At 39.9% G+C, this 15,848-nt stretch overlaps 1 protein-coding gene across 2 annotated transcripts in view; it reads right to left on the reverse strand.

Moving 5' to 3' along the window:
• The window catches only part of FHIP2A (FHF complex subunit HOOK interacting protein 2A), a 41,913-nt gene that overhangs the window by 13,018 nt on the left and 13,047 nt on the right, over positions 1-15,848 (reverse strand). For both annotated transcript variants that reach the window (XM_029080406.2, XM_029080407.2), the window contains exons 4-14: positions 14,039-14,143; positions 13,639-13,761; positions 10,482-10,775; positions 9,762-9,958; positions 5,755-5,869; positions 4,378-4,454; positions 4,096-4,288; positions 3,670-3,839; positions 2,606-2,749; positions 1,445-1,535; positions 474-617 (exon numbers count right to left, since the gene is read on the reverse strand). In XM_029080406.2, coding sequence (XP_028936239.1) covers positions 474-617; positions 1,445-1,535; positions 2,606-2,749; positions 3,670-3,839; positions 4,096-4,288; positions 4,378-4,454; positions 5,755-5,869; positions 9,762-9,958; positions 10,482-10,775; positions 13,639-13,761; positions 14,039-14,143 — 1,653 coding nt within the window. The remainder of the gene's footprint in view (positions 1-473; positions 618-1,444; positions 1,536-2,605; positions 2,750-3,669; positions 3,840-4,095; positions 4,289-4,377; positions 4,455-5,754; positions 5,870-9,761; positions 9,959-10,481; positions 10,776-13,638; positions 13,762-14,038; positions 14,144-15,848) is intronic.

Here is a 15,848-nt window from a genome sequence, read left to right on the forward strand (position 1 = left end):
TGATAACACATGTTTTGGAAGAACTGAGAATAAAAGTGCAGCCCTTCTCTCACTCTTGGTATAAGCATGTGGAAATTGGAATTATCAGTAGATTCAATTTAATCAATAGATTTCAATTTAATTGAAATTTTTTTTTACTGACCCTGTACATCTTCCTGCGGTAGAAAACATGCTCTGATTTCAAAGCACTTTCTCAGAGATGGTATGTACGGAATTATAATGATGTTTGAGATAAAGTTAACCATAAGTATGGTTTATATTTTTATTACACTTACTTTCACTGCTGTGACCACTTTAGAACCTGCTATTTATTCCAGTCAAAATTGATACAACAATTCTAGTGGGGGTAACTATATAGCAAAGCATTATTCTACTGAATACTTGACCAAGATTTGGTCTGAACCTGTAGAAAACAGAATTTAGAAAATAGATGAGAGTATTACAAGCAATATTTTAACTTTATTTTCCCTTACCTGATCAAGAATTCTTCCCATTCTGTCAAATAAAACTTTCAAGAAATGACCCTCAAAGAAAGCTGCTTCTAAATTGCACTTTTCCAAAGCTTTTGGAGACCCAGGCCATTCCCACTGTAAGCAGATAGCACAATAGTCCCGAAACTAGGAAAAAGAATATTGGATTATCACAGGATACAGAACAAGAATCAAATTTAAACAAAAACAATTTTCAAAAAATAACATATCACATATGTTCAGAAAAACCAGTGCTACAGCTTCATAGCTTAAGAGAGTATTCCAAAAGATCACCCCTTGCTTGTAAACACATACTTCATCATCGAGTATAGAGCACTTACTTTGAGCAGAGTCCTGTACTAAGTGCTTGGGAGAGTATAATACATACTTGAAACAATTCCAGATATTAAGAATGAAATCACATTCCCTCTCTTCTATCAATTTTCCCAATTTTGAATGCAATCAAAGCGATACAATCACAAACTACCTGGACTCCAACATGCCAGTGAGTTTACAATCACGGTGGGTATTTGTGTGAACACATGGGCAATCATTATGAGAGAGATGGTTTAAAGAGCAGTTGCATTTTGCATTTTTCCTTGTTGCAGAATATGCAAATATTTGTTTGCTAGACAAATATTTAGAAGTAGAAACTTTGTTTCCCTACCCAGATGACAAAAAGAGGAAGAGGCAGGAGTTATTATTCCAATTTATAGATGACAGGATGAGGCAAACAGTGGTTAAGTGGCTTACTAAAAGTTACACAGCAAGCCCATACAACAGCGGGAACTAAACTCAGATTTTCCAATTTCCCAGACCCATTCTCTTTCCGGTAGACCACACGACCACCTATAGTATCTTCATGATTATCTTTGCCATTTCCAAAAAAATGCTTTCTATGCCTCCCATTCATTTTAAGATATTTTAATGCTACATTCACGACCCTTACATACTCCTTTAGTAGGTTCACCTACCTGCCTGTGAGCATCCCGGAGGTAGGTGTCATAACCTGTGCCCTCTACGTGATAGGATGACTTTGCTTCATCAGGTACTAGGCAGAGGAAACTTGAAAAAACCCAATAAATACCAATGAGACAACAGTATTACTAAGTGTAACTAAATTTAGGGTAAAAATAGAAAATTCCCTTTTAAAATATTTCAGTCAGTTCTTCCCAAATGCTTTTTCACTACATGTTTTTTAATAGAACGTGGCATCAGAATTAGGGAATACTCTTCCAACAATACACGATGGTTTGGATACAGCGCAACGTGATGTCAAAAGAAAGTTTTGTGCATGCGTGTGGTAGTGGATTTGGGGTGGCTACAATGCACATGGTTCCTAGTAGCAAAATATTTTTGTGTGTGATTTCCAAAGTCACCCTGTAAAGTGTTCTTTCTTTAATCCCTGTTTGCTCATTACTCACAGGTGAGTAAGGGTCTTACGTGAAACTTAATTCCCATATCTGTTCAAGGTGGGCTTTGACCCTCCTAACTCAGATAACACCGACAAATTAGAGTAAGGATGGGATAATGAAGAGATGGAAATAGTAAAAATAACTGCGATATCTGTTAATGACTATGTGGGTAGATATAATAATAGCAGTTGGGACACAGTCCCCGTTCCACAAAGGGCTTGGTCTAAGTAGGAGGGACAACAGGCATTTAATCCTCATTTTACAGGCAACCGAGACTCAGCCAAGTTAAGTCGCTTACCCAAGGTCACACCACAGGCAAATTGCAAAGCTGGGATTAGAACCCAGGTCCTTCTGACTCCCAGGCCTGTGTTCTTTCCACTAGGTCACACTACTTTTTATTCATAGGTTTAGTGGAGCTATGTCCTAGGGCTCAAACGAGAGGCCCAGTTACCCATGGAACTGCCTGAGGAACTCCAGCTCCACAAAGAAGGGCTCCAAAAACTGACAGTATTTGTTCAGGGTTTAGAGCTAGTTCACTGCCAGCCTCTTAATAACTGAATGACCCTCTTCACCAAAAGGAATCCGGCAGAAGGTAATATATTTGATGCAAGATCAGAAAATGTAAATATAGGCAGTTTTGGCTACATCTATCCACATTTTCATTAGCCAAAAGATTAAAATAAAGGACTGATCATAGATCTGGCTATTTTCTCAACTCACCTATTTACAATTTTATGAACTTCAGTCTTCCCATCATTTTTGGGATGTTCTGGAGTTGTAGGTGGAGAAACAGTAAGCCACTCTTGGTTTGACAAGGTGTTATCCGTTGAAATATCCGTAAATAATGGATCTTCTTCCAGATCTCTAAGTTTAAATGTAAAACCGACAACTTTTAAAACCTCCTGTTCACATTCAAAGCTTCTGAAACAAAAAGTGGCTCAAAAAATGCTGTTGACTATTCATGGAAGAATCAGCCATGTCTGGTACAACAGCAGGCAAATGAGTGACCTGCCAGGTACACGAGACTCAAGGGATAGTTTGGTTGTTACCAGTGAGGCCACAGCTTCTGGCTTCCAAGTTTACTCTCACTTCCTCCCCGACCAATCTCCTTTGTCTTGAGCGGCAGGGGCACTATAAATTAGCATAGGCTGATGTGACTGATGTTCTGACTGTGAATCCAGTACACACCCTTTCCACTTCCTCTAGCCCCATCCTCATGTTGCCACGCCAATACAGAACCAGTGCTGATGCTAATTAAAAAATGTTTTATTGGCAGCCTTTTGCCAAAATGAAGTAACTAAATTACCTATCAATAAATGGTGATACTTATGGTATTCGTTAAGCCCTTACTTATGTGTCCAGCACTGTTCTAAGTGCTGGGCTAGATTCAAGTTAATCAGATCAGATGCAATGCCTGTCTCACAAGGGCCTCATGGTCTAAGTAGGAGGGAGAACAGGTATTGAATCCCCATTTTACATATGAAATGTTTGGAAAACATTTACAAACAAATGTTTGAAAAGTTCTATCAAAGTACTGGGAGGCATTCTCTAGGAAAAAAATATATATTATATATACGCTCACACATATTCTGTGTACAAGACCAACAATGGCCTTACATTACCGCTAATGGCACGGTATTCCTGTACCATCTGCCTTTTTCATTACTTTTTTCAATGGAATCTAATTAGACAACTCCTCAGATTAAAAAAGATAGAGAGAATAAATCAAGTTTATTTTAGGATTTTCCATCTGAAATATTCCATTGGCATGGCAAAATACTTACACTGCTCCTGCTATCAACCCATTTTCCACCACGTCTTTATCTTCTGGGCACATCGGTTTATATTCTGTGTAATTTCTTTCTTCCAAATTTCTTAGGACCAAGTTATAGAGAATATGCTCATTGGGTTTTTGTAAAAGATATTCAAACATTCTTAAAGTCATTATGCTAATCTGTAATACAAAAGATGAAAGAGGGAACGAAATCAATCAACCAATAGTATTTACTGAGTGCTTACTTTGGGCAGAGCACTGTACTAAGCTCTTGAGAGAGCTCACGATCGTTAGTAGACATGCTTCCCTATTCTCAAAGAGCTTACAGTCTATAAAAACCTCCTACTTTTGCTTTCTTTGCAAACGTTTATTTCTTAACTTTGGTAAAAATATAAAGAAAAAAGTTTGTGCTAAATCCAATGTTCAACCTCCTCACCTCATCAGATATGTGATCACAGTGCTCAATTAATCTATGCCGCAATGGATGTCGGTTGATGTCTGCCAGAGTTTCTGGTTCCCTCTGCTCGCCAAGAATAAATGAAACCATTTCTTGAAGCAAAACATCAGATGTGACTTGCCGAACAATACGATGGAGTAGAGCAGTTGATGTCAAAATTCCCATCTCTGAACTGAGAAAAGTAAAAAGATACTAAATATTAGTAGAAAATGCTAGTTTGACATGCATACTTTTTTTTCCCCACGGGGAAGCACTTCTTACGTCTGCATCAACTGTGGTTCCATCACATCAATAAAAAATCGTTCTCGAACAGATCTTGCCATAGCAACAGCAGCTGTCTACAAACAGAGTAAGAAAACATTAAGTGAAAAATATGAAACAATGCTGAAATACCTTCCATTTAGAAAAGATGCAGTTTGCTATTTTAATACTGTTAGGTGAAAAAAAAGTCTTCTACTTGGACCACACTGCTTAGGTGGAACCAGTTGGACCTAAATCTTGGCTCTGCCACTTGCTCACTGTGTGACACTGGGCAAGTCATTTAACTTTTCTATACTTCAATTTCCTCATCTTCAGAATGAGCATTAAATACCTTTGTTCCATATCCCATAGACTGTGAATCTTACATAGTACTGGGATTGTGCCCGATCTGATTATCTTGTATCCATCTCCACACTTAGAACAGTGTTTGGCACATTAGTAAGTGCTTAAATACCACAAATTATTACTATTAAATTAAAAGTTTTAGAAGACTCTGACCACATTAAATTATCTATAAGAGAAATGTTACCTATTGATTCCCCAAATCCCGAGATTTGATTCCAGGTGACTTACTGATACGATGGGGCCCAATTCCATAGATTAGGATCATTTATTTCCAATATCTTATCTAATAATAATAATAATAATAATGTTGGTATTTGTTAAGCGCTTACTATGTGCCGAGCACTGTTTTAAGCGCTGGGGTAGACATAGGGGAATTAGGTTGTCCCACGTGGGGCTCACAGTCTTAATCCCCATTTTACAGATGAGGGAACTGAGGCACAGAGAAGTTAAGTGACTTGCCCACAGTCACACAGCCGAGAAGTGGCAGAGCTGGGATTTGACTAACAACTCCACTTACATTACCAGGCTCTGGGCAGAATACTATACCTTAAATAGGCAAATACTTTTACCTCCCTAAAATGTTTTTAACCTCAAGGAGCTGATGACTCTCCCTCATAATGGCAAGTTCCTTCTAGGAACTGAATTCTTATCCCATCCTAGAAGGACTTGCTATTATGAGGGAGAGTCACCAGTTCCTTGAAGTTAAAAGCATTTTAGTGAGGTAAAAGTGTTCACTTATTTAAGGTATAGAGAAGTAAACCTACTTTCACTTATCCCTCTCTCTTAAGGAGCTCATTCACCCCGTAAATTGTCCTTTTCAAAATGCCACCTCTGAAACATTGTTCGGATTAGAGCAAAGAAAGACCTAGTAGTTTATCCAAGGCAACAGTGGAAAACCGGGACTAAACCCCAGACCTTCTAGTTTTTTTCTACTAAACTGTGTTGGCCTAATCAGTAGACTACCCAGGAAAACTCTTCTTGGATACTCTGAGTAATTTTATATTTTTAAAAAAGAATTAGAAACTATCAAACCTTTTGCGCTTCTTTAATGAGCTGATCACAGTAATCAAACCATGAGAGAAATGAAATAAGAGCTCGCTTCCCCGGAAAAGCTGATGCATCTTCTTTATGACTGTACGAATCCAAACTGAAGGACATGGAGAAAGTGATTAGCTGAAGTAGATGTAAAGTCTTATTCAGTTTTTCTATGATTTATCCCCAAATGCTGTTTTCTTAGGGTTCACTGGAGGCAATGAACAGACTCGCACTTCAACAAGAGGAAGAGTGGAAACAGGGAAGCCGCCATAAAAGGGGGCTGAGGAAGCAGAGAAGGGAAAATGGAATACCATAAAAACCAAGAAGAGACATTAGGGAGGGAAGACAGGAGAAGTAGAGGAGGAATTGTCAGGTTTCTTGAGCTCAGAGGAGGAGGAGATGAGAAAAATTGTGAAAAAATAGCTCTAGGGCAGAATTACTTCACTTTTTTGCCTTATAAAGGGACAGTTAGTGTTGTTATCAGGGTAGCTGGGCCTCCACACGCTCAGGGAAGGTCAAAGAAGAGAGGCTGTCCCCCAGCCAGGGATCTGAAACTGTAAAAGCTTCCTGGGAGGGAGAGGCAAGGAGAATAACACAAAAACCCAGCTGGTTATTAAGAGGACATCCCTAGAAGACTTGAGAACTGAATGATTCATCATCAGGGGGCCAAGGGAGGTAATGCAAACAGATGCTTATAAAGTTTTTCTCCAGGACTGGGAGACAAATCAAGATCTTGCTCAAAAGGGAATGCTCAACTGTTAACTGAGGTTACTCAAAGCTAGGAGAAAAGGAAGGGGTCGAATCATTCAGCAGCTGCTATACACCTACTATACTGACTTTAATCTTCAATCAGCTGTCAGAAATGCTCTGATGAAAACCCAATATAATGAGCTGTCTGAAAATTCCTTGTTATAGCAATACCTTCTATCTCCAACATGGCCTATAAAAAGTCCATTTCAGGTCCACAACTATGCCCATGCATGTCCACAAGGAGATAGGTCTTCACACAGATTCTGCCACCCTCCATTTCTCCAACCACAGACATTTCACTGCTTGTGTCAGCAATCAGTGGTATCTACTGAGCCATTAGTTTGTGCAGAACACTGCACTATATGCTTGGACGAGTACGATAAAACAAAGTTGGTGTAAACATATTTCCTTACCCCAGTGAGTAAGCCCTTCAGGAGGAATGGAATTAATAGAACTGATGGTGACAGACTCTTCACCGCCCCAACCGCCCCTGGGTAGCTAGAAAGGTGCCCAGCCAGATATCCAGGACAGAGGAAACAAAGGGGAAAAGGAAATCAGGGAGGACTGCACTGATCCTTATGACCTCAACTTTCCAGGTTAAGGATATAAGCCATTGTCTTTAAATTTCTCATTATATCTCGGACAGGGAACGTATCTGCTAATTTTCCCAAATGCTTCATTCAGGGCTCTGCACAAAGGAAGCACTCAATACATACCAATGATTGATTGATTGATTTACTAGAGAGCCACACTTATGGTGTAGGGTGAAGACTCAGGGAATGGCGTCACCATCCACCCCTCTAATTTTAATGTAATGATGAAACAGAAAATGACCCTCGAGAGCTGTGCGGCAGGGCTGGAGATCTCTAGCCCCCGTCTCTTACTTGTGACACACCCCTGGGCAACAGAAGCACTGGGTAAACGCCTCTAGACTATAAGCCCTTTTTGGGAGGGGAATGTGCCTATCAATTCTACTGTACACTCCCAAGCACTTAATAGAGTGCTCTGTACACCGTAAGCACTCAACAGTCAGTAGTATTTAGTAAGCCATTACTGTGTGCACAGCACTGTACTAAGCGCTTGGGAGAGTACAATGTAACAATGAACAGACACATTCCCTGCTCACAATGAGCTTCAGTTTAGACAGGGAGACAGACATTAATATAAAGAAATCAAATGACAGATATATACATAAGGGATCGATTGCTGAGGAAAGTGCTGAGTCTTGATTAGCGTGCAGCCGCCAGAGTCTCAGAGGTTACCATCTCAGGTCTGCAATGTAGCTCTGTCAGCCCGCAAGTAAAACAAAAGTCGTGCTGTGGTACCTTCCAATAACTGGACCACAGACCCAGATACTTCCTAGCACTCTTTCCCCACACTATGTTTGATGGGGACAGCAGGTCTTAAAGTTGGCCTGGGAGAAATGGTTTAATGTGGACACTTTAGGAAGCAGCAGGTAAAACCATTACTCTCCCACAGGCCCTGCTCATGTCCTGACAACCCACACAGAGAAGGCCTGGGCAAGGGCAAGTCCCTGGGAGGGAAATGTTGAACAAACAAGGGTCCCCTCAAAGGAACCAATTAGAGGACTACATTGAAAGGTACTATAACAGAACTCTAGTGCAATGAGGTTTCTTCTACACTGAGGGGGAAAAAAAGAAATGGCTTGGTTTCTGTCCACTACCTTCTTCAGAGTGTAATCTCTCCAGAAATATCTCCTGGTAGTCAGAGATATACAGAGATCAAAACCAGCCCTGCTATGGTATGGGACACCATTTTGTTATAACATGATTATACTACTAGGGAATGGTCCTCCCTCAACGCCATTCTGTTCGTGGGTTTAAATGGTGCACAGATTGACTTCAGAAGATTTGGTATAGAAAGAATGGGTGGTGTGAGTGCCGAGCGTGATGCCGCTCTGCTTCCCAGAATCTGTATCAAGCCTTACTAATAACAGTAATAATAATAATGGTATTTTTTTAAGCTCTCGCTATGTGCCAGACACTGTACAACGCACTGGGTGCAGTGTGTTTCTGTAACTACTCAGCAATTACTATAGTAAAATAACCAAGAGCGTAAAGCTTCCTGCTAGCAGTGCATGCAACAATAATATAATAACATAGGTGTTTGTATTGGAAAATGTCAGCTGGGTTGGCATCTTTAAACTATTTGCTCTTTGATCCACATTGAATCAGGGGTTACCGTAATGTGATTTTTCCACAACATAGGGTTCTTCAAGAACACAACCCCTGCTTGTAACAGAAACATCTGTACTTTATAACTTGTTCATAGGCCATGAAAAGAAAGTTACTTTTCTGAAATCTGCCTGAGGGTTGGAGGGGAAACTTTTCCATTGTTTTCAGGAAATTTGCTGCTTGAATAAATATTGACTCTCTCTTCCCCGCCAGCTCAAGGGAGGGAAGTAAGAATCCCTGATTAACAAAGGAAACAGAATTAAAATGGCAGATGGGAGGGGAAAGTGAGTCAGGGATAAGTGAAACCAAAACTGGATGAAGGCAGCAGCGTGGCCTAGTGGCAAGAGCCCGGGGTTGGGAGTCAGAGGATGTGGGTTCTAATCCCGGCTCCACACTTGTCTGCTGTGTGACTTCGGGCAAGTCACTTCGCTTCTCTGTGCCTCAATTACCTCATCTGTAAAATGGGGATTAAGTCTATGAGCCCCATGTAGGACAACCTGATTACCTTGTATCAGTGCTTAGAACAGTGCTTGGCACATAGTAAGCGCTTAGCAAATACCATTATTACTGTTATTATTAATAACAATAATAAGGCTTCAGACCAGAATCCGGCCTACGGGAGGATTCGACTTCCTGCCTGTGATGGGTGAATGACCGCCCAGAGAACCAAGGGCCGTGCAAAGAGACGGCGAGTGGCAACTTCATTTCCTGAATCAGTGACTGTTGTGACAGAAGTTTTCATAAACAGTGACTCTCCTAAACGTCTATGTTTGGAGACCATAAGTAAATCTGGGGAGCGGTTCAGAAAACAACCCTGGTTTCTACTGAATCAAAGATCTGCAAGTGCTGATTTAACTAATATGCTTTCTCAGGAATGCTTCTATTGGCATTAGAGAGCAAGATGGTAATATTTAATCTAAAGTATACGGATTTTTGAAAAGTAGACAAGAGCAATTCAATTTCCAAGAGCTTAAAAGAACACTCACATCCAATCATATCACTACCGCATCTCCGGCTAAATATTTTTCCACTGCGATAAGACTAAATGAAGATTCTTACCCCCAGTTAATCGCTTCCACTGATTCGATATCTAAAGGATCCACTGACTGAGGTAAGGCCTTGTAGAGGGAAGCAAGTCGGTCGGTCAATAATTCACATAAACAAGTGCTCTGGGTAAGGCACTTGGCTGCTGCTGGCTCTGGTAAACTTACTAAAAGCATCAGACCCTCACATGCCTTCACAGCTATCCGACCATCCTGAAAAAGAAAACATACCAAAAATTTAGGAGAACCAATCAATCAATTCTATATATCAAGCACTTATTTGATTCTATTTAGTTGCCATTGTTTTTAAGAGATGTTCTTCCCCTTGACTCGATTTATTGCCATTGTTCTTGTCCGTCTGTCTCCCCCGATTAGACTGTAAGCCCGTCAAACGGCAGGGACTGTCTCTATCTGTTGCCGATTTGTTCACTCCAAGCGCTTAGTACAGTGCTCTGCACATAGTAAGCACTCAATAAATACTATTGAGTGAATTACTATGTGCAGAACACTGTACTAAGAGCTTGGGAGAATAGAGTATAATGATATAACAGAATTCATAGGCACATTCCCCAGAACCTTCTCATTATGTAGCTCAAAAAACCCAACCAAACTCCAAAAGCAAGTTGATGCGTTTGCTTCAAAACTGGGGCCCATTTTATAAAATAAGTCATCAGTTCATACCTTTGCCAATTAATGTGACTGGGAAGGAAATTAGTGCAGGAAGAAAAGAACTTACTGGGCTTCTGGTAAGATTTAGCAAAGAATTCACTAAATTATAGTCCTGGTTTGGACGAATAACTGTGGCTTCAGGCAAGGAAGTGACATTTAGATCATCCAGTCCCGTGGTCAGTTCATCTATCTGATGAGGGAGGTCATCTTCTGGGTCTGTTTGTTCCATTCCAATAGTAGCAGCCAGTTCCTCAGGCTGAAAGGTCTGTCCTGTATCGGCTGTCAAAGAATCTTGACCTTTTAATGAGCCTTCTGAAATTACATTTGATGATCCTTTGGAAGCTGCTGTTTTCAACTTGTTCTGAAAAGGATTAAGTTGGTCTGCTTCATACAAAATAACGATATACCCTGGAAGCCACACAAAATATGGATTTTTCTAGTCCACTCATAAAACTCTACTAGTCAAGCCACAGTAACATGTTGGAATTTCTGGGAAGTGAAAAGACTATGTATACTAAAGAAAACTGATCATTATGTTTTAGAAATGGTGTTTATATTTCACGATGGATGTGGAACTGTACTGAAAGTACTTAACTAATATTCCACTATAAATCCTACCATTTTATTTGGCAATTGCTAGAAAAATTTGGTCTGCGTGAGATTTTTGGGGCTGGGATTTATTTTATCCTTCTCACTGTGTATTTTATCATAAAATAAGTTGAATAACATTGGTTTTTAAATAAACAAATAAGCTCCTAAAATTTAGAAGTTTCCCAAGTGCTAAGTTCTCCAGGGTGTATAATGTCCAGAATTAATATGACACTGAGAACACATTCTACTTATCCAATTCTGCTTTTGAAAATAGAACTGGATGAGGAAGTTGGTTCTCTAAAGTATTTTGTTCATGTTAAAATTATAATTTTATTCCAACTGCCTTAAGAAACTAAGCTTTTGGCACAAACAAATGAGAACAAAACAAAAAACACTCCACAAACTTGTCATCGCCCATCTCTCCTTCCCATATTCTATAACACTTTCTTCTGGAGGCAGCTCCTTAATGGGGATGGATTGAGGCTCCATGAGGATTGAGGATGAGCCTTGGCCCTAACTCAGGACCAAGAGCCTGACAGAGGGATTGATTCGCACTCTTGTCCCAGCCAGACGGGTAGATTACAACAAACTGCAGACATTTTAATAAGTAATTTTTTAAAAACACTTTGAAAATAAGAATATTTAGATTAGAAATTTCTGGTAAATTGCATGCAAAATGTAAACAATCAATTGCATTCTCCTCGAATTTCTAAGGTGTGTACAGTGATGGAAATGAATGTGTTAGCAACTCCTCTGCTCATGTAGTCCCATGAAACTGAATATACACACTTTTCTAAGAGAGAAAGTTAAGCTCCATGATAACCCAGCCACCAAATACTTTACCACAAGTTATAATTATGTACCCACCTTCTTTTATTATCACTGGAAATGTTTGTATTTGTGTTCAAAATATCAATGTATAGTAAATTTAATGAATTGCATTTTTTCAGGAAGTTGTGAAGAGAGATACAAAATACCAATTTTTAGAACCTTTCTATCTTACATTTGTGGAATAACTTTCCCTTTTTATCTGCTCCCTACAAAAGGCACTCCTTATTGTTTTCCTAGCCCTGACAGCAAAGTTAATAAAGATTATTACTATTATGGTATTAGTTAAGCACTTACTATGTTTTCAAGCACTGTTCTAAGCGCTAAGGTAGAGACAAGTTCATTAGGTCAGACACAGTCCCTGTCCCACATAGAGCTCACAGTCTGGTCTGTCCGTATGGCCTAGTGGAAAGAGAATGGGCCCAAGGGTCAGAGACCCTAGGATCTTATCCAGGTTCTGCCTGTCGTGTGACCTTGGGTAAGTCACTTAACTTCTCTTTTCTTCAGTTTCCTCATCTTTAAAATGGGAATTCAGTAACTGTACTTCCTCCTACTTAGACTGTGAGCCCCACGAGTGACTGTATCTGACCTGTTTATCTTGAATCTAACCCAGCACTTAGTATCCTGCTTGGCATAAAGTAAGAGCTGAGCAGATAGCAAAATTATTACTATTACTGCCAGTAGAATGGGCTAACAGAAGTCATATCAATGCTTCTATAAAGACAGGGTAATGGAAACCCAATCGCTAACCGAGATAAAGAATTCCACGGGCCAAAACACCGGTGTCTGAATCGGTCCTTTCCCTTGCTCAATCCAACCTACTGTTGGCTGTGTTGGCTGGCACAGTACTGGCCACTAGAACTGGTCTGAGTTGCACTACAAAAACCATCAAATGGGAAAGGAGATTGTCTAAACCAGAGGGGATGGAGAGTGTCAAAGACAGCCCCTGTCTAAAATGGAGGGGAGAGGAAAGCTGCAGGACCGATGATAACCCGTGCTGAGTTGGCCCTGGGTACTCAGATATCAGAGATATCCTCTGAGTCCATGCAGAGCTCTGACCAAAAACAACTGAGCTCCAGTTCTTTCCTACTTCAAATTCCATAATATCAAGACAAGAGTGGCCACCTAAGTCATTTTAAATTTGAGAATTATGATCTGGAAAAATGAGGGGTGGCTCACTGAGGACCACCTGTGCTTTTATCCATTAGGCAACAACAGCTCTCAAAATATACCAAAAGACTTCAGGAAATGTGCAGTTGGAATTCCTGTAAATACCTAAACTGGCACTATTTTGCAAAAATTCCTGCAATTTTACAGCTTAGCTGATTGCCTCTCTCTGACAAGAGTGCAGGACAAGATCCTCAACCACCTAACAGCTGAGGTGAAATAAAACATGTATTCAATGTATCTAATTAAAGAGTCCCACTTTAAGTGACTTCCTTACTGAAAAATAATTAGTGAAAATAATTGATAAATAAATACTTTCACCTCAGTGCTAAAAAATATATTTCATTTATTTAGGCATTGCGCAATTAAACACAGGTAATAATATGGTTTTTAAAAAGGAGGTATTTAAGGATTATAATTAAATATAGTTACCCTTTAGAGTAATTCATAAACTCAACAGAGTGCCAAGCTTTTAAGATTTTTTCTTGTAGGGCACAAGACAGTAAGCACAGACTGAAAAATGATCAATGTACAATTAATCCAAAAAAGAAATTTCTTCAACGGTCACTTAATCCACTACTGAGAAACCTTTAAATACATATTTACCAATATTTAATGTTCACATCCAGTAAACATACCTCAAGAAAAAAATTGACCAGGTAGGGATCCTGCTTCAACTTTGCACATACTATACAGAGAAACTGAATTTCTTCATTTTCAGTTGGAGTAGCAAGGACTTCCCCACAGAGCCTGATTAATTTCTGTCCAAAAAAAAAAAAAATGCATGTTTGCTTACTTTTGCATAAGGCTGGCCTTAGTGGTAGTTATAGTAGCACAAGAACAATTCTTTTTATATTGTATTTTATGAAATGTACATGGCCTCTATGAAGAGCAGGATAGCAGATGCTGTAACTACACTTGGCCAAATCATTCTAAATTATTTGTTATTTCAAAGGAAATCCAGGGACCCTCTTCAGACCCCTTCACCTCTACAGTTCTATGATAAAGAAGTAGTTTTGGGAAAAGTGAACAAGGTACCTGCACTGGTCTGTGTACATTAATGTGGGGAAGAAGTGGCTGCTTGATTCTTCCTAGAAGTTTAGTGTAGAAAGTCAAAACTTGCTGTTTCATTCCTGGTGGGCACTGTTAAAAAAAAAAAAGTGAGAAGAAAATAAAAATGAGAATCATTTTTTTTTACTCAATTATCAAAGTAAGAGGAAGTGTGAGATGGATTTGACTAACTACATGTATTACTTCCTTAACTGTACCTAGTTTTTTCAACATCTATGTGTGCCATTCTTACAGATCCTCACATTAGTGAAAACCCGTGCTGTAGTACTCACTCATTCTCATGCCATATACATTCACACGTGCACGCGCCATTTCTTTGGATACCACAGTGCATAAGTAACATTTTACTGGGCTGGAATTAAAGTTGTTTATTGGGGCCAATGTACAAAATAATTAGTACTTCCAAAGGATCATAAAAATACCACGCAATCTGAAAGACATAAAATTTTGTGTATGGAGGCATTTGTTTTGAATCATAACATTGCATAGCCATAGTACCTATTAAGGGTTCACCAACTAAACACTGGGTAGCATCATGGACTATACTTAAACCTAATGTCCAGCCCACGGTGGGTTCACAATCTAGAGGGGGAAGGGAGGGCAGATACCCAGGGAAGGTTCGGCAATTAAAATCAACCGGAACTGGAAAAAAAAGGGCTGCATAGTTATAACAGCAAAAATGTAAGAGCAAGTTACGGTACAGTCACTGAGCAAAGACTTCTATGTGAAAAACTCCGCTGCCATCTTTCTAACCTGTTAGACAGGTGGGATTCTCCCCAGTGCTGGTGATGGAGAAAGAGGCAGCTGCCCCAGGAGTCGGGCGGCCCCGGAGCTCCACCGATGGAAAGTCTGAGGCTGTGTGGTGCTGGGGAACCATTACAGTGTTGTGCTGCTAAACAGGGCTTTGAGGGGCCCACAGGCATACAGTAGCTAGCCCATCCACTCCGGATCAAACAGAAACGCCTTACCGTCGGCTTTAAGGCACTCAGTCAGCTCTCTCCTTCCTACCTTACTTCCCTCATCTCCCACTCCAACCCAACCAGCACACTCTACTCCCCTAATACCGACCTACTCTCTTCATCTACCTCAATCTTGTCTATCCCGCTACTGACCCCTTACCCTTGGGCCCGGAACTCCACCTCCCTTCATATTCAGCAGGCCACCACTTTCCCTAACCTCAAAAGTCTCCTAAAATCACATCTCTTCCCAGAGGCTTTCCTAGACTAAGCCCTCACTTCCTCTACCCAGCCTCTTCTCTGTGTTGACTATGCACTTGACTGGGTTCCCCTTAAGCACTCGGACACTCACGGCAGACCCACAGCACTTCTGTACGAATCCTTATACTCCACTATTTCCTCTACCTGTCATTTATTTTCATGTTTGTCTTTCTCTATAGATTTTACATTTATTGTGGGCAAAGATCACATTTACCAACTCTTATTATATTGCACCTTCCCAGGTGCTCAGCAGGATACTCTGAACGCAGTAAAGGCTCAGTAAATACCACTGATCAATTAATTACCCTCGTTGTCACTGTACTCACCCAATTTACTTTTGCATTCCCCAAAACTCCCAACACTGTAATATAACTAAAACTGTGTTTCAGACATTTGGTGGGAAACAAAAAAATCCTGTGAAAGACAAGTTTATTACATCACTCACCCTTTACTTCTAATAACTACATTTGTTAATAACTAAAATATGTTTCTTAGACATGTTGATAGATCAATTGTCACAAAACAGGTTTTAAAGAGCCTTTCTAAAGAAATCTGAACTT

This window comes from Ornithorhynchus anatinus, chromosome 16 (assembly GCF_004115215.2).
Source record: "Ornithorhynchus anatinus isolate Pmale09 chromosome 16, mOrnAna1.pri.v4, whole genome shotgun sequence".
Classification (NCBI taxonomy): Eukaryota; Metazoa; Chordata; class Mammalia; order Monotremata; family Ornithorhynchidae; genus Ornithorhynchus; species Ornithorhynchus anatinus.